Here is a 26,806-nt window from a genome sequence, read left to right as displayed (position 1 = left end):
TTTTTAATGTTTGGCTTCCAAGGCTCTCTATTTGACTCATCAATTTCTAAATCTGACTCTAACATCTGTAGAGTTTACACTCAGCCAAATGGGATATGCATCCGTTGAAATGAATCAGAGTTAGCCACTTGGACCTGCAGTGTAAATCCAGCCTGAAAGAAAAATTGTTCTGCTTCGAGCACAACGATATGAACTCTGCTTTTTTTTTTTAAGGATCAGAAAGTGATGGTGCATATCTACTGTGACCGACTATAAAACACACATATGCATGCTCATGTGTATATGTGTATGTGTGTTTTGATTGACAGCTGCCACTGACCCATGCCAGTCAGAGTGCCATGCTGCGGGGCGACGGGGTCGATCGCTACGGAGACGACCTTCGCCCTCATCTGCATCCCGCCTTCATTAGCGGAGCCAGGCAAGGAGAATAACAACCCAATAAATTAATAAAGAGAAAGCGGTAGGGGAGGGAGGGGGGCAGAGGGCTTTGGGGTGGGGAGGGGGCGGCGGACATGAGAGGAGGGGAGCGGAGAGTCGGGTAAGGGGGGGGGGGGTGCTGAGGAAAAGAGCAGTGAAGTATGGAGGACTGGGAATGAGGTGGAGGGGGTGAAAGCTGTGCAGCTGACTGTGTGTTCACTTCAGGTTAAAAAAAAAAAATTAAACGAAGGGCGCTTGAAGATGATGGACTGAGAAGCTTTAGATTAAAAAAAAATAAAAAATAAAATTCCCAACTCAACGGCTAATTCACAAACATTACTCTACATTACTATTGATTTGCTTGACCTTCAGAACAAAATTTTCCATTGAGATCAATCATATTTGGAATATACGAAGGGATGAAACAATTTACAGTTTAAAGTGCTCCCCGCTAGATCGCAGTTCAGCTACCGTGGCCCCGCTAAATTGAAAAATTGATTCGTGGATTGTAGTTGTCTATCAAGGAAATCGATGCTGTGTGTCATAAATTTGCAGTTTATAGCTTTCATGGGTTTTTACAGTATACTTAAGTCGCCAAAGCACTTTTCAGCCGTTTAATGGACACTGGTGGAAAATTAAACAAACAAATAAGCACACTCATACATTGGTAACAACCAATCACAGTACAGATTCAGAAAACATATGAGCTCTTATTTGTTGTTGCCTGAGCCCTGAGCAACTGTGATGTCATCTTCACTCAACAGCGTGTCAAAATGGCCGCCCCCTGAGATGGATAAAAACGGCTGGATTTTGCTTTATAACTCATATCCAAAAAATGTAATATTAAATCAGAATGTCATGTTCAGACTAGTGAGGTCACATGTAACACATTGTCAAGAGATGTTTGAGGTAAACTTCCACTTTAAGATGTTTTAATGTATTTTTAGAATGAGACTAAAACTTTAGATGGTCTCTGTATTGCAAATTATTGTCAGAAAATGCAGCTTGAAATAATTTTCCTCTAATTGCACTTTGTTAAAATTGACATTACTCTACTTGCATATTGCCTATTTGCATATATAGCATTCCTATGCAAAATGAACACTTAATTTTGCTACTGCAACACTTAACTTAAAACAATAAAACACTCTTGAAACAGTCTGCTCACTTAAATGACAAAAAAATGTATTAACTGTTCCAAATGTTTATCAATAAATCAGCCACTAATTTAACAAATTTGTAACACTTCTTTATTTGAAGTCATCCACATGTCGAGTGGCAATCATTAAACGCATACCACAACACTGAAATACTTGCTAACATGGGACAAGATAACATCAACAAAAATCAGAGTTGATCCTTTAATGCTGGCTAGAATGAATGAATTAATAAATGAATGAATGAATGAGCCTACCCTTTTTTACACGATCAGACCACTCACAGAAATTATCACCTATAAATGATAATAAAATTAACAAAAATTAACAGGATCCAAACATCAACTTACATTCTCTTATTTTTCAACAACTTACGTAAACAAATGTTAAATGGTCTGACACCCTTTCAAGGTGAGGTTTAGTGACATGTGCTAATGCTAGCATCAGTTCCAAAAAATAAATAGCATTTTAGCCAACAATGTACAGTAGTGAAACTCGACATTTACAAACTCAACTTGTAGTTCCTACTCTACTGTATCAGCTCTTCCTAGGATGAACTCCGACAGTTATTTATCATGCCGGCAGCACAGCCGACGTGTTAATAAAGTATGAGGTTTAATCATCTATTGTTCACGATACTTGTTGTTCATAAACAGACAGCAAAACTAGAGGGAGGAAACACGTCTACTCTGGCGGTAAAAGACGCGCGCGTGAGAGAGAGAGAGAGAGGCGGCTGAGCTTGCCTAGTAAATAAATAAATGATGACCAAGTATGTTACACAGGATAGACTGTTGGTTGAGGGCTCTTCCCAGGAGGACTTCAGTAATGATGCATGCTCATCTTGCGGCTCAGCTGCACGCTGCTGCTACTACCGCGACTAAACTCAAATGTATTTATAAAGCACTTTCAAAACAATCGCAGCTGTAATAAAGTGCTGGACATACTAAAGATTGAACAAAAAAACATAAAACACGACTACACCATTTTGTCAAATAATGCCAATCCCTGTAAATACGTACCATGCCGCAATTAATGGCCGCATGCGTCACCTACTTTACTAGTTTAGAGAAATAAATGACTCTCTTTTATCCCATGAGAAAAATATGGGTCGTAAGTGTAATTATCGCAGTTTGTAGACGCTGCTGTTTATACGCAGACATTTTAAGTGCTGAGGCCATTTGACCTAAATACAAATAAAAAATGAACGTCCCGCTACATTTTTTCCCCCTCAATTTTGTTTAAACTATTTATTATTCTCGTGTTGTCATTTGAGTCATGGTAAAAATCTCGAGTTACTTCTAGTAGCGCCAACTTCCTGATTCTATGCATTTGTCCATTTCTGTAGCATCACCCCTAACTTTTAGACATGCTGCCGATCAGTCTTGCTAGGGTCAAACTGCAAAGCAATATCACATGAAAGGCAACATGCCGAGGTTATACGACAGTTCTATATAATAAACAACAACAAATTATGATGCATTTTCTTATTTTGTCAATTGTTTGGCTCCACCAACACAAAGAGTTCCACAAACAGGCGCGTTAGCTGTGGAGGTAGAAATTAGCGTGATATGCTAAGTTAGCATCAGTGTCAACATTGCCATCATTGATGATGATGGTTGTGGTGGTTGTTGGTTGGTTGTTATTTTGGTGGTGGCTGTTGGTTGTTTTTGCCATTATTTATTATTTATATTATTATTATTATTATTATTATTATTTTCACCATGTAAGCGGTCAAGAAAATGGATGGATGGATGGATGGATGGATGGATTTTCATCATGAGAGTGTGACAATTAATTCACTTTGCATCAAGTCGTCACAAACTAGTCCTGAAAAGTAGCCAATCAGAATGAACACATAGACAAAATACTATTCACACTTATGGTTGATTTAGTCATTAATTAACCTAGCATGCCTGCATGATGTGCTCTGAGAAAATCCGAGTGAGCATGAGGACTCAAGATTTGAATCCTTACATGTGAGACAGATGTCCGAAAAACTGCCAAGTCCTCCTATTTGATTTGATATTGATTAAAAAAAAATATATAAATAAATAAATAAAAAAGTAGATTTTAGCTAACTTCGTTGGGTCCCCGTGACAGTGGAAAAAATAAAACTGCACTGTACCAAATTGCAGCACATGGTGTAATTTGGACTGGTGTACGCTACACAACAGATGCCTGTGATGCGGTGTAAGTGGTGTTAGAGAAAACTGTTTACAGGGAGACTAGTCACGTCCGACTGAATTGGAGAAAGAGCCGAGCAACACGCCGCCCGCTATAACCCCCTCGTCAAGCGGCGTGAAGAAGATGAGAGAGGACGCAGGTAATGCGCCCGCACCCATTTTGTCTCCAAATGAAAAGAGCTGGCTGCTCGCAGTCGAGGCGTGCGAATGGCGGGCGCCCGCTGCGCCGGGAAAGGGAAATTCTCAGGGAGATCGATGGGGAGGATTAGGGCGGGCTTTGGCGGGGGGCTCTGGATCTGAGCGGCGCTCTCTACGGGGGGCCCCACGGGAGGTTCGGCGAGGAAAGCGGGAGGGCAGAGAAGAGGAGGGCCAAGGGGGAAAGTGGAGAGAGGGCTAACCTGGAACTGTCAAGAGGCTGAGGAGGAGGTCGGCCGGGCTGGGAAGAGGAGCGCCGGGGGGGTCCCATCGGGCTTCCCGTTAAAAACACGCCACCGGGGGAGCTGTAGAACACAAACATGGACACACGTTAGCCTGTTCGTTGTCTTCTTGCTTGTTCATCTTTTCATTTTGAAGAAAAAATAAATAAAAAATCCCTGGTCCATTTATAAGACACTCACTGGCAAAACATCACCCTAGTGTTGTTTTATGCTCAACATACAATTACCACCACCCTCAATGTCCGTTCCAGCAGTTTTTGGGGTTTTTTTTTTTAATCACTTTGTTCCCAAAGTCTATAATACTTTGGTTGATATTCTGTTCTTTTTTAGCAGGCGATTAAATCGCTCAGGCCCTAGAAGAATCCCCAACCTTTCTTTCAACACAGACCGGTTTCTTGTAAATCCAAATTTTGACGGACCACCGTCAAACAAATAAAAACAAACAAATAAAAACAAATAATTAAAAACACGACTCACATAACTTTGGCCATTTTCAGGACCGCTTCCCATGGTGTTGCCCGAATGAATATTTGAAAAACAGCTTTGGTCAAAATAGCCAAAGCTAACAATGCTAACCGCCATTCCCATCCACCACCGGTTTATTTTCAGACTTTTGGACACACTTAGATGTGTGACGACAGCATTACCTCGTTGGCCGAACGTTTCTCTACTCCACAAAGTCCACCAAAAACTTTAACAATAATTTGTTTTATGCACCCCCAATTATCTAAACACAGTATTCTGATTAGTATAAAAATCGTGAAATATCAATTAAGCAGCAAAATCAACCCGTTTTTATCCATCTGAGCCTCCTCGGCCATTTTGTCACTTGTTGTCGACAGAAAATGACATCAAAGTTGCTCAGGGCTCATGTAACGACCAATCACGGCTCAGCTTGCGAACGTGACGTAACTTGGAAATCAGGTGAGCCGTGATTGGTGGCTACCTGAGTCTTGAGAAACTGTGATGTCACTTTCAGTGGCAAAATGGCCAAAACAGGTTGTTTTTGCTGCTTGATTTATATACCATAAACAGAATATTAATCAGAAGAGAGTGTTTTGAGTAGTGAGGCTGCATAGAATATAATGTAAAGAAAATGTTAGGGTTGACTTTGGCAATATTTTCCTCATTGTGAGAAGTTTATCACATTTTAGAGGTGTTAAAAATCGGCATGCGCTTTGAACCTGACAAGAAGACCCTCCATCGGCAAGTCTACCGCCGGTGCCCGTGATTGGTCAGCCCGTGCCGGCTCACCGCACTCCCACGGGTGCACACGGTCGGATCCATGATTCATTTTGCGATGAGGGGGGAGGTGGAAGGGGGGGGAGCAGAGAGTGAGAGAAGAAACAGCCGAGACCACTGGGAAATTATATGGAGGAGCAGCATGGTGGATGTGGAATTAAACGGCATAATTAATCAAGCACAAAAACAAGCACGTTGCTCATACATTTATTATTTGCATTTTTTTTATTTTTTTTTTCACTTGAGGGGAGGTAATCAGCACGTGTATATGTCGGCGCCCCTGATCGGCGTCACATTGACCTGCAGCCCATGTGTCTGTCTCAAAGCAGTGACCCTACAAGCGCAAGGGGGGAGCAACTAAGTACTTTTTTTTTCTTTTTCTTTTTTTTTTTTTTTTAAGTCTCACCGAATCCTGTTGTTGTCTCTCTGTCCTTTAAATTAGGATGTCTTCAAAATTGGGTTCACAACTCGGTGGAATTGTTGCGCATTATGCAGCATGTGCACTTGAGCCAACAAGGGGACATACTAACCACGTTGGAATAAAGAGATACTGCGGATATCACAGCACCAAAAAAAAAAAAAAAAAAAGTAGCAGCACGGCTAAACAAGGCAGGACACTTGCAGGTTATACCCTGGGTGCTTTTATCAAAGTATCGATCGGCAAACTCTTGACTGACAAACGATGCTGATTGTCATGCAACCTTGTGGCACATTTTACCGGCTGACCTGATTTAAATGTTAATATCATTCTGCTTGTGCTTCTGTACAGAGAACAAAAGGTCATTTCCTCCTTTTTTTTGTTTGTTTTTGTGTCGGCTCATCGAAGTCACACCCTTAATTTTCCCACCGAAGATGTCCATTTGTCAAACCACACAAAGGCACTTTACCAAATATTTACACTCAATGACGCTGTCCGAGAGGGATTCATTTACCAATTTGCATCGGTGGGAACGTTAATCGGTTAACTTATACAGCCGGATGCAGCCCACTAACATTGTAAATTGAGCCAAAGAGAATAAATTAATGAAAAATGGCAAGAAGATGGCACGATGGCCCTAATACGCCGTCGTAGGCAGTAATTCTTGACAGTGCAAATGCTTGATACGATACGGATAATGTCTGCTAAAGCAATGACTATCTCTTTATTTGAAAACCCGACTAAAATGTTTAACGAGTTGTTCCACCGTAGGCATTTTGCACACTTGGGAAATGTGACTTGGCACAAACATCCGAATAGGCTACTTTTATTTTTTTTTAGTTTAAAAAAAAAAAAATCACAAATCTGAGTTTATTTCTCGTAAATATGTTTTTTTTCCTCGCAAATTTGCCACTTTATAATGTTACAAATATTTGAGTTTTAGTTCTCGTATATTTGTGAGTTTTTTTTATCACCAATTTGCAACTTTATAATGTTGCAAATATTTGGGGGGTTTTTTCATAAATTTGTGAGTTTTTTCTCGTAAATATTTTATTTTTCTCGCAAATTTGCCACTTTATGATGTCGCAAATATTTGAGTTTTATTTCTCATGAATTTGTGAGGTTTTTTGTCACAATTTTTCTACTTTATAATGTTGCAAATAGTTGTTTTTTTCTCAAAAATTTGTGAGTTTTTTTCTTGCAAATGTTTGGGGGTTTTTTCCTCGCAAATTTGCTACTTTATAATGTTGCAAATATTTGAGTTTTTTTCTCGTAAATTTGTGAGTTTTTCTGCAAATATGCCATTTTATAATGTTGCAAATATGTGACTTTTTTTCTCGTGAATTTGTGAGTTTTTTTTCCTCACAAATTCGCCACTTTGTAACGTTGCTAATGTTTGAGTTTTTTTCTCGTAAATTTGTGATTTTTTTTTCTCTTGCAAATAAGTTTGGGGGTTTTTCTCACAAATTTGCTACTTTATAATGTTGCAAATATTCAAGATTTGTTCTCATATATTTGCAAGTTGTTGTTTTTTTCTCACAAATTTCCCACTTTATAATGGTGCAAATATTTGAGTTTTTTTATTGTGAATGTGTGAGTTTTTTCTTGCAAATATGCCACTTTACAATGGCGCAAATATTCAAGGTTTTTTTTCTCATAAATTTATGAATTTTTTTCTTGGAATATTACCACGTTCTTCAAATATATATATATATATATATATATATATATATATATATATATATATATATGTTTATTCGTGGTCTAATACACCGTCGTAATCAGATATTTTACTTTAATAAAATACGTAGCGAAATACTATTTTGATTTTCCCTTTCACTGATGTCTCATCTGTGAGCGTGTTCCCAGTTTGGTTTTGCTACCTTGTCTCATTTTACTTTGTTGATCTAGCTTTTTTTTTTTTTTTTTTTCACTTTTTTCCTTTGAAATTAAAAGCCTTTTTTTTTTTTTGCCTTGCCTCCCTGCTTCCGCATCCTCAACCACACACATCCTTAAGAGTTAATTGGAGACTCTTAATTATCCATCGGCGTAAATGTGAGTGTCAATGCTCATTTGTCTATATATACACCACACAATTGGCTGGGAGCCCGCCGAGGGTGGACCCAACGGCTCCAGCTCACATGTGACCCTAATAAGGACAAGCACTATAGAGAACGGACGAATAGTTGACAGGGGATGCACAACGTACTGAGCGCTTATTTAAAAGATGCCCTTTTGATTTTTCTTGCATTAGACGCGCTGTTGTCAACAGAGAATAGTTCCAATGGCACTGGATGTGTAACCGACTCATATGAGCAGCAGCCTCTTTTCCCGTGTCCTCTATGTCCTTGGTTTCTATCAATAATGCAGTGCAGTCTGAGGAGGAACGAGAGGGGGGTCCTTGTTTTATGAGGGAGTTCCATTCTTATTGTGGCGGCAAAGTAACCAGAAAGTCGAAGCGCATTGGAGTCAGTCTCATAGCTACGATACCACGGCAGTAAAGTCATTATTACAGTAAATATTTGCATTTAAAGTAGTTGCCTGTCTGTGAGAGACTGGATAAGATGCCAAACCCATGTATGCTTTGGCATACGATAGTTTTGCCAAACTAGGACTAAACACAGCATCAAAACCGTTACATAAGCCGTTACAAAAGCTCAGCAGAACAAGTCAACCCCCCCCAAAAAAAAAAAAATTTATGGTATTCTGGTTAATATTGTGTTAGTAGAATATGAGTTAAGCAGCAAAATCCAGCCATTTTTATCCATCTCAGGGGACGGCCATTTTTCCACTTGCTGTCAACTGAAGATGACATCAATGCTGCTCAGGTCTCACGTAACAACCAATCACAGCGCAGCTTCAGAAAACAGGTGAGCTGTGATTGGTCATTGCCTGCTGAGCAACTTTGATTTCATCTTCAGTCGACAGCAAGTGGCAAAATGGCCGCCCCCTGAGATGGATTAAAAAGGCTGGATTTTGCTTCATAACTCGTATTCCAAAAATTTAATATTAATCAGAATGTCATGTTTAGACTAGTGAGGTTACATATAACGTATTATTGTCAAGAGATGTTTAAGATAGACTTCCACTTTCATTCATGTTGTCACTGCATAGAACCAGCAAGGAAAAAACTGAAGTTGTATTGTAGCGCTACCTACTACGTTTTCCACCAGTACCAGAAACCAGCATCGGGTATAGCAATGCTTCAAGATCCGCAGTGTTGTCGTTTAATAATACCACAATTATTCACGAAAATTCTGTTGGGCTGAGTCCCTTTCCCTAATGATTTTATACAGGTATGCAGTGCCATCTCACAACACAAATCCATATTTTACTTGTGTATCAATAAATATAAGACACAAAGTCACTGATTAATCCCCATCATTGTAATGCATTTGCATAAATAAATGTCCTAGAAGAAGAGCTATTATGAGCAGCGGGCATAAACCCATCAAGCGAAGCAGCTCAATAGCAGCAGCTTGTTCCCGGAGCGTCGTCATCCATCCAGGTATCAATATGGAAATAGCACCACTATGGCCCAGACATGAATCAATGGCGCTCCCGCGGGTGAGGCCGGAGGGGAGAAGGGGAGGGGGAAGGGGGCAAGCGAAATCATCAATGAGACGGATCGGCCGGCGGTCAGGCTCGGACAGGCCGTATTGATAAGAGCATTTCCACCTGTAGAGGCCGGCCCGCATCACAATTCAAAAGGCGGCGCAGCTGCGCACTCCAAGCCGCACAAAAGCACGCTTGAGCACGGCGACGTGCCTCGACTCGTCACGCTGGATCACCGTGTCGCCTTGCTTCCTTCTCAACGCTTCTTTGAAAGCCTTCGAGTAGAGGGGGGAAGAATTCAAAGTGGTGGGAAAGTAGAGCTGAACAATTAATCGAAGTCAAATCGACAGAGCAATTTTCAAATCGCAAAGGCTGCAATTTGGAACAAAAGTTTATTTTTTATACATTGTACATACATGTACAAATCTACAATGTTTCCATTGAAGTACACTAAACCATTAAATGCCTCTTTGGAAAACTAAGCATTTTGTATTAAATTGTTACTTGGCTCAAAAAATTATAAGATGAAAAACTAAAAAAATAAAAAAATAAATAGTGTTTACTGCAATTAAACTGACATTTTGTGATGCAGTCCAGTAAATAAAAATGAACGTAAAAAATCAAATTTAAAATACTGTCCTGTATTGTGTTATGTCATGCCGTAATAACAACAAAGTGTGAATGATGCAGTGACGGGGCTACAAAAGGGAGTACAGCAATGACACTGCAGAGATGCAAATTGGTAAGTGCCACTATGAAATCATGAGCCAACTGTGAAAGAATTAACGGCAAGGGGAACAATGCTGATAGAATGTCTGCTGATTTTGGTGCGCACAAGAGCAGACTTACAATTCGGCAAACACGGGCAATTGCCCGAGGCGCCGAGATTACCAAGGCCAACAAGCATCTCATAAAAAAAGATTAAATTTTCTTCCATTTAAAGCAATTATTTTGGTTTTAGCCTTAAATCGCTCACTTAAAGTCAACAACATGTCTATCATGATTGTTTTGAGTGCCTCCCCCCGCCCCTCACTTCTTATGCAATGAATGAAAAGGTGGAGACTTGATTCAGGAAGAGCATTCAAAAAGCCTCATCTAATTTGTTGGAGCCGGAACACAACATTAACAAAAATATGGGATACATCTCTCCTGTTCGCAAACACAGAGGAGACAGAGCAGTTTTTAAAGCATTTCTTAAAAAAACACTTTTTCTCCTTGGTGCTCCCTCACCAAACATTGCAAGCTTTGTGTTTGATTTCTTTCTTACTCTGGCAGTTAGTGTTTTATTGGTTTTATATTGCTTGCTTTTATCTGCTGAAATGTTACTTGGTTTTATATCCTGTGTGTTTTAAATGAATTCAACAGCACTTTTGAAAACCCTGTTGTTTTTAAATGTGTTCTATAAATTAATTTGGATTGAATTTAGTTGAATTGGAATGCTTTTATTGTAAAAAATAAATAAATAAATAAATAAATAAAAATAAGCCTGAGATAACGTTAGCTAGCTGTTCATTTAAAACAAACAAACATTAACATGTTATTAAAACAGCTAATTGTCGGTAAAAAAAAATTTTTGACTAATTTATCAAATTTCGTCAGTAAAAAGTTAATATTTTGTCTATAATTCATTTGTTAATAACTTAATTATTTTTCTACACTTAACACATTTAAAAACACATTTTGCCACTTGCTGTCGGCTAAAATGACATCACGTGTACTCAAGGCTCAGGTCACGACCAATCATGGCTCAGTTTGCGAAAGTCACATGACCACATGTCACGTGAGCCGGGATTGGTCGTTACCTGAACTCTCAGCACACGTGTGTTGGTTTCAGTCGACGGCAAGTGGCAAAATGTGTTTTTAAAGGTATTAATTATACATGAAAAATAATGAAGTTATCAAATTAAATATTAATTAAACTTTTATTGCTGAAGAATGGCTAAATGAGTCAAGGATTCCCGTCAATTTATTTCTGACACATGTCCTGTTGTGACCACAGAGAATTAACTTGTCTTTTACTTTTCCTACCTTTTGAAGTTAGTCGAAGTGGCGAGTGGAGAAACATCGAGGCCTCGTCGTCCTCTCATCTCGCCGATCAACCGACTCACTTCCGCATCTTTGAGCCGATCAATGAGCTTCAGTTTGCAGCCAGCGCCTGGAAGACAAACCGTCCTGCGAGCGGGTACAAGTCGACAAAAGTAAACAGCAGAGGTTGTAGCCGTGTGGGACGAGGGCGACCCCTGGTGGACGAAATGGCCATTACACCAGGGCATTTTATTAGGTACACCCGGCAATGTACAAATGAAGCGAGCGTTTTTATGAAAAATGAAGCATTTCAGATGCTACAAGCTAAAATTTTATTTACACTTTTATAAAGTTATTAATTCTTAGAATTAGTATTTTACTTTGTGTTTTTTTATGTATGACTAGTGCTTCGAATTAATTTGCAATTCTAAAAACGTCACATATTACGATATTGACGTATTTTCTAATTCAACCATATTACATTGTTTAATCGAATTTTATTTCGATATTTATTTATTTATTTATTTTACAAAATTGCCGTTGATTCAATGCATATTTTAATAATTATGCTGCATCAATTTACAAACTTTTTAAAATAAAAAAAAATCAAACTAGGCATCATAAATTTTGTTCTAATTATTTTAACAATGTATTCTTAATTTAATAGAGATTTTTTATTATTGTTTTACTTGTTTTGTATGACCTTGAGTTTTTACAAGGGTGCCTACAAATAAATAAGCCTATATTAGAAACCCCTCCCTGTATAATGTAATTTGACACAAAATTAATATCTCAAAATTGAACAGTATATAATGTAACTTCTCGTTTTTGCCATTTTAGTTTACACTTTAATTGCTACTCAGACTATTTTAATGTCAATTTTGAGTTAACATTTTATTTTCAATTTGTATTTTATTTTAGATTTTTTTTTCTCAATTTTCTATGCAAACACGTTTTTTTTTTATTATTATTATTTTTTACGCTGTACCCAATAAAATTCCCAGTATATTTAACATATGTAACATCTCATTCCTGGGATACCTCATTTGTATCGACTCCAAATTGAAATCCGCACACTCCAGTCTGTCCATTGCAACACCATAAAGGTTAAAGTTGAAGGGTCGTGTGTCCTGTGTGCAGACTAGTCTGCCCTTTTCACGTGCCAGGATGGAGAGGAGCGCGAAAGACACAGCACAAAGGTCACGCGCATGGATTTCCTTTGCAGCAACTCAATGAAAAGGGCAGACGAGGGCACCGGCAAATGGCAGCCAGGCCTTCACGTCGTCCGTGATGGGGAACGCGAGTCCTCACGGCACCCTAAACTGGCAGTCACCCTCTTCATATGGATGGATGAATGAATGAATGAATGAATGAGGGTCCCCTGGACCTGGCTGCTTGCGAACAGAATGTAGAAAAATTAGGAACTAACTGTTAGGGAGTTAGCTAGCTAGCTAGCACTGATTTATGCTAGCTAAACACAATTAGTGAGCCGCGTTTGTTTGTTGACCAATTTGACTGAGTCATGATTGTGTACAGGTGCATGGGGTTGAAGCTATTTGATGACAATATGAGGTTACAAACCATATTGAATGCGTAACCCAAGTGCTTGGCTGCCATCTTGTGGCATCCATAGGCAATTACAAGCTCATTCCTCACATTCGTTTTTCACAACAACCGATATAGTTTTACGCATCAAAAAAAGGCATTAAATTGGACCTTAATTTGTTTTTAACGTTATCCATATTTAAACATAACGAGACACAAAGGCACCTTTGTACAAGATTTTATTTATTCACTATGATACAGATCGCATTAAGGCCTTGCTGTATACACCATTCCCACCGAGGCAAATGATCAGACTCAGCGAATTGACATGTTATTTTTTCGGTTTACAGTACTTCATTACTTGATATTATGACCCCACCCCACCCAAAACAGTTCACAGGATCTCTTAAATAGTCTGAGTGGTGAAGCACTCCTCTTCCTTAGCTGGGAAGAATTCATGCACTATAGTGGGCATCAAAAGAAAACATTTTTTTTTTTTTACTATTAACATAAAAATAAAAACATAAAGCTGACTAGAGGGCAAAATGTTAGACCCTGGCCCACCACAACATAAAGAACCCCATTTTGTATACATTTTTTGTCTTTTCTTGTTAACTTACAACAGACATCTGTCAAAACTGTTTGCGAGGGGGGGAAGAAAAAAAGTCACATTTGTTTTTTTATATTCAATTGTTTTGTCACCTTGGACTCACTGGCTCACGCACATGCACACGCAGTGGTCGACACCTCTCTCTCTCCCGAGTAATCATTTTGTTCCTAAGAATGTGGATGAGCAAACAGGCTTACCCGGAGGGTTCAGTGAGCACGAGGGCAGCTGCATTCCTCGCCGTCACCTTTGTTTGGATCACGATGCTGTCTGGACGTCTGCCATGAACAGCTCGTCTAACATTGCCTACACTCCGAATTCCAACACACACTTCCACAACACACACGCAGACACACACAGAATGGCGTACATAGGTAGTGTCGTGTGATAAAAGCTCCTCTAAGAGTTCAGTGATTGTTTATAAAAGGCTTGCGGGCCACACAAGGACGATTGAGGTGACCTTGGTAAGCATCTGCGTAACAATACACAAAGAAGCGGGTGGGATTATGGATCCTCCGGGCCAGGTCTCGCCGGTTTCTACGGTAACAGCAGGCCGCGGAAGGGAATTTGGGATGCTCTATTCCGGTCGTGCTGACGGATGAATGGATTGTCTGTTCCTGTCTCTATTTGGGGGGTTTGGGGTGAGCCACTCGGATGGGGAGCGCCAAGCGGGTGTAGTGGCAGAGCGGCGCCAGTGGGGGCAGTGTGGCAAAATTCAGAGTGACACATGAGGCTAGCAAGGATATTAGGACCACAATGAAATAAAAAAGAAGGGAAAATTACTAGAATATATTTCTATTTCTTTTTATTCTTATAATTATGTAACATAATTTATAACTACTTTCATCAAAATATTACAAAGGAAATGTAATTTTATGTGACTGTTAGATAAAAGTTGTTCATTGGCTAACTTGTAAAAGCATCACGTCATGATGCGAACAGGAAGAAGTTGAAAAAATCTCTCCACAACAGTACCACTTTATTTTCAGGGGGGATGTAATTAAGACGTCTTAAGCCTTTTTTTCTGATGTCAAAAGGCTTTTTTGTCGACTTGTAAACATTATTATACAAACATTAAGTCGGAATACTATGAGACAAAAAGTTGTGATTCTGTGAGGAAAAAAGTTTGACAATACTACAATAAAAAAAAAAATACATTAACAGTTTTCACAAAATCACTTCCTTTTTTCCTCTCACAATAAAAAAAAAAGAATTAAGATACTATTTTATTCCCATAAAATTAATGTTAGTGTTGTCATTGTTTTCTCAAAACATATGGACTATTATCATGAATACTTTTTCTACAAATAAAGATTTATTTTTTATTTTTGCAAAATTGTAACTTTTTCTAGAAAGCTTACAACCTTATTCTTGTGATGCTACGAAGGTATTCTGGTAATTTTTTATTTATTTTTTTAAACCACGTGTGGTCCTTATTTGGTCTTGAACCCTTGTTCATCATTTCATAAGAAACATCAATTCTTTTTTAGCCTTGTGTACTGTAGCAGGTGCCAATCTAAATATTCTTATTTAAAAATAATCCCTTTAACTCAAATAAAGCAGAAGGGCAAATGCTCGCTTGATCTTGATTTTCAGTTGTTGTTTTTTAAAGGTCCAATAAGGAGAGAAGCAATTACTAAAATATGGCCTCATGCTTTGGGGGCTTGAGCTAAATCTCAACTGTGTAAAGGAAATTGTCCAATTTCACTTCATTGGTCCAAATATTTATCTATCACAACGAACGAGATAACCTGGTGTATTCCTTTGGCGTGCTGTGAAATTTTGCCCAATATAAAATATGTGCCTTGGTTGAAAAAAGGTTGGGAAACACGGCCTGTGACAACACAAAGCTGTATTTAAAAAAAGAAAAGAAAAATGCAGCAGTAAAAGTGGCGCAACGCCCATGTAGTGGCTGCAATACCCCAATTGCTCCTCTAGATGTCAGTGGTGTGCTCCCAAAAGAGTGAGTTGAGTGATGTCACAGCTCCAATATAAAAAAAATGCCTTGAAAGTGCTCAGAAAAGTGCTTTTTGAACAAGGTCCTTAATATGAAAACTGCAACAATGATTCTCACACACACGCACACATTGACTGACTGGCAACGGAAAGGGGCGGTAACGTGAGGTGTGGGCTGGCTAAAAAACCTTTATTGGCAACTTCATAATGCAGCTCCATCCAGATAAAATGAATGTACAGTAGACTGAACGGCAAGGGAGTGAGTGCAGACATGATCATTTGCCCCAATCTGCCGATCCGGTTGGTTGACTTTCTGTTTTCTCTCTACAGTACTTGGCAAAGAGCCTCGAGTGAAACCGTCTTCATGTGCATATGTAGAGGCAAGAATTTGAGTGAACAAATGTGCAGGGGGGCTCGTAGATTAAAAAAAAAAAAAATGGGTGGAGGGACTGCTAATGTGTTGCCGTTCTTCCTGTGTTACATCGTCTAAAAGGTTCTGGCAACGTGTCACTCTTCATTGCAGTGTTGTTCCCAGTTGAAGTGACACCCAGAGGGGAAAAAAGGGAACTGAAGTGGCTAAGTTGGGCCTCTTTATAAAAGCACTGGAGGCTCACACGCCCTCTCCCAAAGCATCTCGCTGTTCATACTGCACATCCCTCAATGTCCTCTCGTCCCACTTCCTGTCCCTGTTTCACCTTATTCCATTCCTTTGTCTAAATCTCTTTCTGAGGCGCTTTCAATCCCTCTCTTTTTTTTTTTTTTTTTTTTTTTTTGAGGTTCCCTTGATCCCTTGGTGGTTCACAGCGTGTGTTGTTCCGCAGGTGGGTGATGTGGGTGGAGGGAGGGCGGTAGCAGTGCGGGGAGGGGCAACTGGGGAGTGGGCGGCGGAGAATGGGGCGGAGACTGGTGGTGGTGGTGGTGGATGGGAGGACCGTAGTGTGGGATGACGGGAGGGGTGGCTGGAAGGACGTAAGGAGTCGGGGGGGACGGCGCCGGCGAGGAGGCGTAGCCGGCGGCCATGCACGAGTACGCCGAGGTGCCCCCGCCGTAGGGGAGGGTGGAGGTGGGCGAGCCCGGGAGGCCGTCGGCCAGCGGTTGGTTGTAGAAGAAGTACGCGCACTGATGGATGAAGCTCTCGATGATTGTCTGGTAGGTGCGCGTGGCGGTCAGAGCGTCCATGGTGGTGAAGTCGGGACGCATCAGCGTGGGCCAGAAGCAGATGGACAGGTTCTCGCTGGTCATCAGGTTCAGCTTGCTGTGCTGGCTGACCCTGCGGAAGTACAGTCACATCTTCAACTGGGTTGCGGGCAAGGCCAAACAATTTGTTAAAAAAAAGCCATACGAGCATAGGGCGAATAAAATAATTTCAAACAGTCTCTAAATAAGTACATATTAACTCTTTTACTGCCACACGTTAACCCAAAAAACACCTAATTAACCTATTAAAAGTGGTTAATTAAAATGTATTTTAGCTTATTCTATAATATATTGATTGTAAATAAAAACCTTTTTTAAAAATAATAATATTAATAATAATTTATTCATGAATTATTTTATTATTAAGTTGATATACATTGCATTTTTAAGTGACCTTTGAGCTTAACACATTCATTGCCATAGACGGCTTTAGACGTCAAAGATTAATTTTTTTCCCCTGAACTGGCAGTGAATGAGTTAAATATTATTCCACTTCCCACAGAGACCATGAGCTCTAAGTCAGAAAAACGGCATTACAGCGTATGCATTTCAATTTAGTACATGGGTTAAAAAAAAATATTCACCAATCTGTATTTGCCTTGAAGCAATCTTCTGCCCACCACTACCAAAAAACAAAAAAACTAACAGCTCATCGCAAAACATCTGCCAGTGATTAACGTGCGATGCGCCAATGCTAATAGCACGGGCCATCAAAACATCACAGGACCCTTCTGGTAAGGACTGCAAATCATGACGCCAGGCGGATTGCATTTCATTTTTCTGTGAGCAGCCACAGCAACTGTGTCCTTCAACGTAGCTAATTGTGAGTCACCCCAAATGTCCCACCACACTCAGAAAATACGCATGCATGTGGACCACAAAAATGTCCCTGACAAATCTGTTTAATGACTCTGTCTGGTGATGTTTAACAACAACAACAGTGCAGTCCAGCCCGATTCTCCACAATACAATTTTGAAAATGAAACTCTTATCAGGTTTGACAGCCGCCAACAAATTCACCAAATAAGATGAACATGACAAATAACAGTGCTGCATTCTGACATTATTTGTAAACAAGACGCAGATAAGGATGCTCTCTATTGTATCGTTATTTTTTTTTACAATTTTTGACACTGGAAATGTTTAAATGGTTGCCCTATAATGAACTGAACCAATATGTATTATTGTGCTTGGTGGAAATTGGGCGTAGGCTCATGTCAGCAAAACTAAAATATGGTTGAAAGTTATCGCAAAAGACTGATAATCAGTGTGCCTGTGTTCGAACCCCACTTGGACAGCTCTTCAGTACAAATGCAATATTGAACACTTATCAAAGTCAAATTATTTCACATCCATTACTTTTGAAGTCATTTGTCGTTTGTAAGTTTTTTACTCTTCTATATTCAAAAATTCATTCTATATTCATTTATAATTAATCTACAATTGATAATTTGTCATTTTCACACAATCTTTCATTATCATTCGTTTAATACATTCGTGCAGCAGGGCATCCCTCAGTGACATTTCACGACACTTCAATGATGACAGCAAGTCCTCTGTAGCTAAATGGGTTGCCACATAAACCAGATCTGTCACAAGTAAACAGAAGGTGAGGGTTCGAATCCCACCTCTGACTGTACATTGCCAATATAGCAATCACATTTATGCTAAGCGATATAAATTTAAACCAACTGACTATCATATCAGTAAATTAAATGGTTAATGTGCTAATTATGTGTCTACAGTATATTGTAGGCAATACTACAATATAAGATGGCATGAAAGTAATATGAGATACTGTGTACATGTAAAGTGGTTTGGGCATCATATGATGTAGATAAAGAACTGTATAAGTGAAGTCCATCTACAGAATATTATTATTGGCATCTATGATTAATTACTTCCATTCAGTGTTATTGCAAAAACATAAAAATGTATTTAAAAAAAAATGGACATAAGTGTTTTTCATAGAGCAGCAACGATGTGCAGGTGTAGTATTGACGTGTACTCAATTCAGCAGTGGCTGAGCAGAGTAGTGCGGTGGAAAGGAGCATAAAGAGAGGTGTAGTCATCACCGCCATCAAAAGACATCTCCGACCTCGTCACTCACTTGTTCAAGTGGCTGATAACATATTTGAAGACCTCATAATTCTCCCGGGGAAAGCGGCGGAGAATGTCCTTCATCGTCTGGAAGCGCTGCTCCCTATCGTTGATCTCTGAATGGTGGCAGAGAGGAAGAAAAACAGAGAAACAGAGAGAGATTAGTGGAGGAGGCAGGAAAGTGTCAAAGAGAATAGACAATAAGATGTCACGGAGGAAAGATGAGGGAAAAGTGTGACACGGGTAATGAAAGCAATTTGAGTGAAAATGATACGTGCGGGACACAGTGATTTCATCCAACAACAGTACATATTTCACATGATTAAAAAGGATGCCAAACTGTGACACAATGACCACACACATTGGGAAGAACAAGAATACCACACAGACGACCAGTGGAGATTTCGTGAGCACGCACGCACACACAAAAACACGCACACAGGGTGTGTTAAGACTGATGGCAGTGAGGAGTGAGTCAGAGTCGCTGACGTCACCCATCGAACAGTCGGTCCCGTGTGTACTGTATATGTGAGCGGGGCGGACAAAGCAGCAGATGTTCTCGTCCACGCAGCACACATGATTTACACGCAGAGAATTGGACTTTCTCATTCCCGCCTTGAGGTCACACCGGATCAAAACCACATTTTAGGTGGAATCACAATGCGTGGAACCAGCTCCCTACGGCATCGCGTCCGTCAACTGTGACCAAAGTCTGATTTCTTATATTTCTGTTACATTGACATCAGCACATATTGGACATGGCGAGCAAGCTAACACTTAATTTGTTTCTATTTGTTGCTGGCAGTTCTTGTCAAGAATCCGGCGGTTTCAAATGCTGTTCGACTGGCTCATGGGTGTGGAGCCTAAGAATGATGTGCGGTCCAGGAATCCAACATTTGTATGACCAAAACTACGTTTACGCTACAGTATGGAGCGTAATGGGGCCATAATGGACATATAATGGGGAAATGGGGTCACAGCAGCCAGCCCCATTTCAAAACAGGATGGCAGTGAGTACCGATACCACACTCTTTTGGGTTTTATAAATAAATAAATAAATAAATAAATAAACAAATAACCAAACGATTTGGATCAAGAATTGAACAATCCACTAAAATTGGGTCGTCATTTTGTTTAAAACACCCCCTCAAAATTGGGTCATTTGGTGCAAAACAACCAAAAAATTGTGTCATTTTGTTGAAACCCCCCCAAATTTGGTTCATTTTATACAAAACAACCCCAAATATTTGGTTCATTTTGTAGAAAACAACCCTAAATATTTGGTTCATTTTGTTTAAAACAGCCCATAAAATATTTTTATTTTATTTTTTTTTAAAACAGCCCATAAAAATTGGGGAATTTTGTTTAAAAAACCACTAAAAATTTTAAATTTGAAAGTTATTTTGAACAAACAACCCTAGTACCAACGACACATACTCAAAAAAAGTAATTTTGCTGAAAACAACCCATAAAAATTGGGTCTTTTTTTTTTTTTTTTTTTTAACAGCCCATAAAAAAATGGCTCATTTTGTTTAAAACACCCCCCCAAAATTTGGTTATCTTTAGTGCAAAACAACCAAAAAAATTGTGTCATTTTGTGCAAAACCACCCCAAAAATTGGGCAATTTTATTTAAACCCCAAAAAATTGAAAGTTGGATCAAATTGACGAAAGTAGTAGATCGGACTATTTTTGACCCAAATTGGGTTATTTTTTATCCAGGTGCTTTTAGAGTGCAGGGCCTTATTTTAAGGTATCGGTACTTGCGACAGCAGCCGATATTGGCTGGTTTTACGATCAGGAACTAGAAAGTAAAAGACTAGAAAATTGCCATTACATGCATACAATCTTAAGAAAAAAATCTCTTTTTAAATGAAGGTTATGTGCTGAATTTATTTAGCCAAGTGGATGATGCATTGTAATTTATTGGGGAGCTCTGTCTATTTAATTGGAAGCCGCTATTTCACACACAAACAAGAACCTCTGAAGTGGTTTATACGTTGGACATTTGTGGTATATGAAGCAACTGCACTCAGATTTCCAAGGCTCATGAGTCCATACAGGCCCTGAGTTGGGCTTAAACATTTTTAACCAATCTAAAACAAATGGCCCAACGTACAGTGTAAATGGAACATACATGGCAATATAAACTTAAATAGAGCCTAAAATGTTTTTTTGGTTTTTTTTTTGTAATCTAACAAGAGGGTGAATTCTAAAAAAGCACTGCATTAGCTGGCAATCTTCTCCCAAACGAAGCTTTCAGACTGCACTTATTTTCTTTTTCCAAGCGTTCAGTCCTTCTATTGTGGCAGCGCTTGCAGTAGTCTTATCAGGTCCCTGTCACGGCTGAGGGGTCTCGCTGGGGCCGTTAAAAAATGAAAAACACACACGCGCATATCTGAGTGTATGTGTGAGCCAAGCGGGGTGACAGCGCGACGCGGCCGTGGGCTAAATATCTGGCACGACGCGAGTCAAAGCTCTGCCTTAAATCTTTATTCCTGAGTGGAAGCAGGGAGACAAAAAGAGCAGAGCGACCTCGTTTATCTCAGCCATGACTTCATCAAGGAGAACCAACTCTCCTGCATCCTGCCGTCATCACCACATTGACTTCCCCTCCACCACTACCCCAAAGCCTCAAATATTCTCTCTCGCCTCCATCCTATTCTGCACGGCTCGCACTGAGGGGTAAATCCAATTCTCCCCATGAATGGACTTGCCTTGTGAGAGTTGTGCTTGTTAGGTTTAAGAAATGCAAAAGGGATTTCAAGGAAAATCCAATACACTTTGGGTTTAAAGAAGCCCTCCTCCTCCTCCTCCCGCTGACTTCACAATTTGCCCACCAACCTACATTACTTTACAAGAGCACCCCAGGACTTACTGAAAGCCTCTACCAGCTCGCCCTGCATGCTGTAGGGTACCAGAGGTTCGGGAAGCTCCGAGAAGTAAGCCTTCATGGCTCCGGCTACTGTGTTAATAGTGAAGTCTTTCTCCACCAGGTCCAGGTTATGATCTGATAAAGAGGAGGCGTTACAGCGTTAAACACATGACATCAGAAAAAGGAGTACTTATCAGTATTTCAACAGTCCTTTTGAAACCTTAGCCCAAATTAAATAAACAAACAAACATTGGATATTATTGTACAAATTTAAAAAAAAATAAAAAAAAATCACATGGTAAATCTCCAACTTTGACTGCCAAACGTTATCCAAACAAACAACCACAACATTGCCAGCCGATTTTGAGCATTTTCACTAATCTTTCAAGGCAAACAGAATATTGTGCTCGATAACTACATAAACATGGTGGATACCATAGGAAAGATTGGATTGCATTCTTTCATTAGAATTTTTTTTACATTTCTACCTTATTCCGTTCTTTAGCAATCACCATTTGAAAATAAGTAATTTGAGTGACATAAGAGAAAAACATAAGGAGAAAAAAGCTTTTTGCAAAAAGATCAATTTGACTAATATTTTTTGTTGAGTGACACTCTGTGAATTAGGTTTGATATGACAAAGGCTTTGATCATTCACATCGTCCTTGAAAACGTTCTATTTCATCAGATTCGTCACGTTTCATTGTAATTTCAAACACCTTGAGCCCATTGAAATGAAATAAAATGCTGCCATCTGCTGGCCATAGTTAGTAGGTGTTTTTGATTTCACAACTTCATTGACCAGGCAGCGCTTCACAAGAACTTTCATTGCCCATTGAGAAATAAACAAAAAACAAAAACGTAATTGACGTCAATTAACGTTTATGGAGGCATTCATTAGGATTTTAAAATACGTTATTAAACGTTTTTGGTGGTCAAACAGTTAAATATTTATTTACGCATGCTACAGTATAATTACGGTATATGAGCGCTGTTTGGTGGCATTGAACAGAACATACTTTACAACAAGCAGCAGTTTGGCAGATAGTCAGATTTTTTTATTTTTTTTTCAAGTCTTCAAGCTGTTTATAACCACTGACAGGTGACATTATAATCATGCTAAATCTATAACAAAAGGAATTCATTTATTTATTCACACATTCTTGCCTTAAAGTCCACTAGCGTAATGCTAACAAATTGCTAATGGGGAAATACAATAGACAGGCTAATGAATAGCATTGGTGGTGCCCTTTTTTTGGACAAATTACAAGTACAATGCTATTTTTATCATTTCATAACTAATATTTTGGGGTGAGATTTTTTTGAGAGGGCTGCAAGTAACTACTATAATAATCAATGAATCTGCCCTGTTTATTAGATGAATCAGATTTTTTTAAATATGTACTTCTATTGGTTTATTCAAAAACAGGACAAAGCAACAATTTGACTGAATAATTAAACAATTAGTCGTTGATTAATCTGTTAACAATTGCACCTCAATGATTATATTCAACGGAGTAATAATTATATGAATAGTACATGAAATATTTTTTCATGTCATGCAACTTGAAGGTTTTCACTTATTTGCTTTGGGGGCTTTTGAATAAAAATATACTGGAGTCCAATTATGAATAAAAAATGAACATCTTTGATGTTTATTTTTGGCTCGTCAAACTTTATTGCATCATTTTGTGAGGCGCATTTCGTCCCACTCATTTTGCTAAACGAGGCAATCAAAATATCAGCATCAGCTCTCAGTCTGATGCAGTACAGTTCAACAGCACTGCAAACGCACAGTATGAAATGAATAAATCCCTGACAAAGTGTCAATCAAAATGACTGTCTTGAATTATTCAGCACTGCTTCAAGTCTGATTCCCCGAGTTGGACTCCACCTCATTTACATGTCTATGCGCTTGCATTCTTTCTGATGCCATCTTACTCCACTATCCATCTTACCCGTGATATGCTTCATTAAACAAACCAATCTGGAGATAATGAACTGCCCTAACCTTATAAGGCACATGCATGGGCATGCACATGCACCCACATGCACAACGAGAGCAAGTGGAAAACTGAAGAGACAGCTACCATTTGCATTTTTCTATTCCCGAGTGCCATTAATTTAAAAAAGAAAAAAAAAGAAAGAAAAGAAAACAGAGGTTTTGTCCAATGGTTTCCTACCAAGTTTAAAGCATTGAATTGTAAAATTGGAAAGTCACACATCTGAGTAACTAATTGAGAAGTGCACCTGGACCACACCCTTTTCTCATTTACACTATGTCCCATAGGACAGAACTGGAAGTGGAAGGATACAAATACCTTGGTCAAACTGACGCTGCATGCTCTCCATCTCCGCCTTGTTCCCGCTGACCCTGTAGATGCCCTCGGTGCTCAAGCCTGGTGAAAAGAGCGAAAGCACTTAGGAACCTGCTACTGTGGTTTGTATACAGAAGTGCTCTTGAGATCCACAGGGGATCTAATGCCCCGTTATGTCACTTGTCATTCTTGAAAATACAATTAGTGCTTTTTAAAAGGATACTTTACCCCATTTAGCCACTTTCAGCAGTAAAAAGTTAATATATTGTCAAAAATTAATTTGATAACTTTCTTACTTTTCATGTACAAGAAATACATTTATAAATAAAGACGACTTGGCTTGACTTAAGACACATTTTGCCAGTTGCTTTCGACTGAAAATGACATCACGTGTGCTGAGGGCTCAAGGCTCAGTTTGTGAACATCACATGACCAAACCCAGAAAACAGGTGAGCTCTGAGCACCTATGATGCCATTTTCACTTGACAGCGAGTGGCAAAATGTGTTGTTAAAGGTATTAGCTGTACATGAAAAGTAATGGAGTTAACAAATTAATTCTAGACAAAATGTTAACTTTTCATTGCTGAAAATGGCTAAATGAGTCATTTAAGCCCATAAAGAACTGTTGAAGGCCCACTAAAAGTCGAGACAAGAGGTGCATTTCTTTGAAACATCCCTTTTTGCAGCACTAGAAATGCTTTAATGCTCCACATAAGAGACAATTTTATATTTTATATTTGTTTGAAGGCTGCACTTATGGGGGGGGGCGTCGAGAAAACTTCAGTCGCTGATATGTTCCACCTTGCTCGTATGGCTTTTAATGTCACACAAAAAGGTGCAGTCAAGTGTGATATCTTGAGGTTGAAGTTAAACGCTTGTTAAGGTAGACCTTGTTGGACTTTTTTACCTGCTGACAGCACATGAAAAGCATCACAGGCAGCATGAAAGGCTGTAGTCATAGCACAGTTATTTTTTTTTATTTTTTTCTTAACCTGTTTGTTTGATGTTCTGTTTCCCCTATTACTGATAGACCAAACGGTAATGGGCAGTTTGAGGGAGTCATTTTTATCACCTCCGTACAGTATCAGGTTTAGGTACAGTAATGTGACTGTCAACTTGTATTCACACTTCTCATTATATTAGCGTCAATGCTAACAGAGTTGTGTGCAGTGCTTGTAAAAACTGCAACATACTAAAATGACTAGCGTAGCTAATCAACTAACACTCACATAATTGTGAACCAAGACCTTTCTGTCTTTCTGACTCATAGCGATTCACCAATGTGGCAAACGGTTGCAGTGTAGCACCACCTACTGGCAAGGAAGACTTACTTGATGTCAGATTTAAAAACTATATATATTGTTTTCTTTTTTAAGGCTTTTTTTGTATCTTACATTATGCTGGCATCCCTGTGGACGACAACATGTTTTCTATATGCCTTTAGGTAACATTTTAATGTATCATAGCACCCCAAAATAAGTCAAATCATCGTAACATTATTACACCCACTGTCAAAAACAATCAACATGAAAGGCAACCATGGTAAAAAATAAATAAAATACAGTAAATAAGTAAATAACAAGCAATAATAGTAGCTCATGGGGGTTGTGCAGCCAACGAGCTGATTTCTCGACATTATTATTCCACAACGAGATTTAAACGTGTCCTTGATAGTATTGAAACACTTTTTTTTCGGCTTGGGGAGGAGGCAGAGCCGCTTGCAGCAACGGATGAGTGCACTGAATGAAATTAGTCACCTTTTAAATTGTCTCTTATTGCTGAATGCTTTGGTAAATGAGGGAGAACCACGAAAGGGGAAAAAGCCTGGCTCGTGGAGGATTTGAACAGCTTTTCGGCCCACACTTTAAAAAAGGAGACTGGGGAATTATTCCACCGCACACGAAGAGATCTGTGATTATTTGCAAGCAGCACAAATTCACACCGTGCACAAACGCTGCCGTGGTGGGCCCAAAACGAGGACAAGTAGCCACATTTGGACAAGAAGCAAAAATGTTGTCTGTGAATATAGATTATTGCAAAGCGTTTGCTTTTACGGTAGTTATATTTTTAAATTGTAGCGCTGTACTTAAGAAATATGAGCTACTTACCATTCCTTCATTCATTTTTTTTTTTTTATTACCGTCTTGGTCATTAAGTAATAAAATTTGTGTGGACTTAGTTATGCAACTGCTAGCTCTTCTGTGGTTTATTGGTGTTTGGCAAACACATTAGCATATGCTACTAGAGATATATTTTTTCAGATATCAATACAAATTATTAGAAGTCAAGGAGGCCAATGGCCGATATTTGGAGCCGATACTCACTTGCAGTAAATGGGGGGGGAAAAAATTGCGGCAAAGTTTTTTAAAATATAAATTCCAGCTCTCAACGTTGTTGAAATGTCTTGAAGCGCATGTTTATTGAACATTTCAGATTTTCAAGATGTATGTTTTTTTTGTTTTTGTTTTTTTGTTGTTGATTTTTATTTTTTATTTTTTAAAAATCTTAGGCAGTAGACATCTTTGTTTTAAATTCTAACACAAATGTCATGAAGCTCTCTGGATCAGCAGTATATCTTAAAAAGTTGGATACAAACTTGGATAATAGCTCCCAAGAGTTTTCTACAATAAATACATTTTCCCAAAATTTCAAAATAACTAACTAACTAATAAAGGTGCAGCACGATTCCAGGGTCAGCGGCAGCTCTTATATAGATCAATGAAAATTTAAAGTATAGTTCCCTGTGGTTCAAAGTTATAAATTGATATTTTATCA

The 26,806-nt window shown here is 39.0% G+C and overlaps 2 protein-coding genes across 4 annotated transcripts in view; both read right to left on the bottom strand.

The window, feature by feature from the left end:
• The window catches only part of npas1 (neuronal PAS domain protein 1), a 98,782-nt gene extending 85,948 nt beyond the window's left edge, over positions 1-12,834 (bottom strand). For all 3 annotated transcript variants that reach the window (XM_077540240.1, XM_077540241.1, XM_077540242.1), the window contains exons 1-3: positions 12,476-12,834; positions 11,438-11,581; positions 4,156-4,257 (exon numbers count right to left, since the gene is read on the bottom strand). The gene's annotated coding sequence lies outside the window, so the exon portion shown is untranslated. The remainder of the gene's footprint in view (positions 1-4,155; positions 4,258-11,437; positions 11,582-12,475) is intronic.
• Positions 12,835-15,706: 2,872 nt separating this feature from the next.
• arhgap35a (Rho GTPase activating protein 35a) overlaps positions 15,707-26,806 on the bottom strand; it is a 58,605-nt gene continuing 47,505 nt past the window's right edge. Inside the window, exons 4-7 of the mRNA XM_077540239.1 lie at positions 24,035-24,112; positions 21,717-21,848; positions 18,850-18,955; positions 15,707-16,812 (exon numbers count right to left, since the gene is read on the bottom strand). Of these exons, the coding sequence (XP_077396365.1) occupies positions 16,341-16,812; positions 18,850-18,955; positions 21,717-21,848; positions 24,035-24,112 (788 nt within the window). The 3' untranslated portion in view covers positions 15,707-16,340. The remainder of the gene's footprint in view (positions 16,813-18,849; positions 18,956-21,716; positions 21,849-24,034; positions 24,113-26,806) is intronic.

This window comes from Festucalex cinctus, chromosome 13 (genome assembly GCF_051991245.1).
Source record: "Festucalex cinctus isolate MCC-2025b chromosome 13, RoL_Fcin_1.0, whole genome shotgun sequence".
NCBI classification, from domain to species: domain Eukaryota; kingdom Metazoa; phylum Chordata; class Actinopteri; order Syngnathiformes; family Syngnathidae; genus Festucalex; species Festucalex cinctus.
This window is presented reverse-complemented; position numbering and strand designations above follow the sequence as displayed.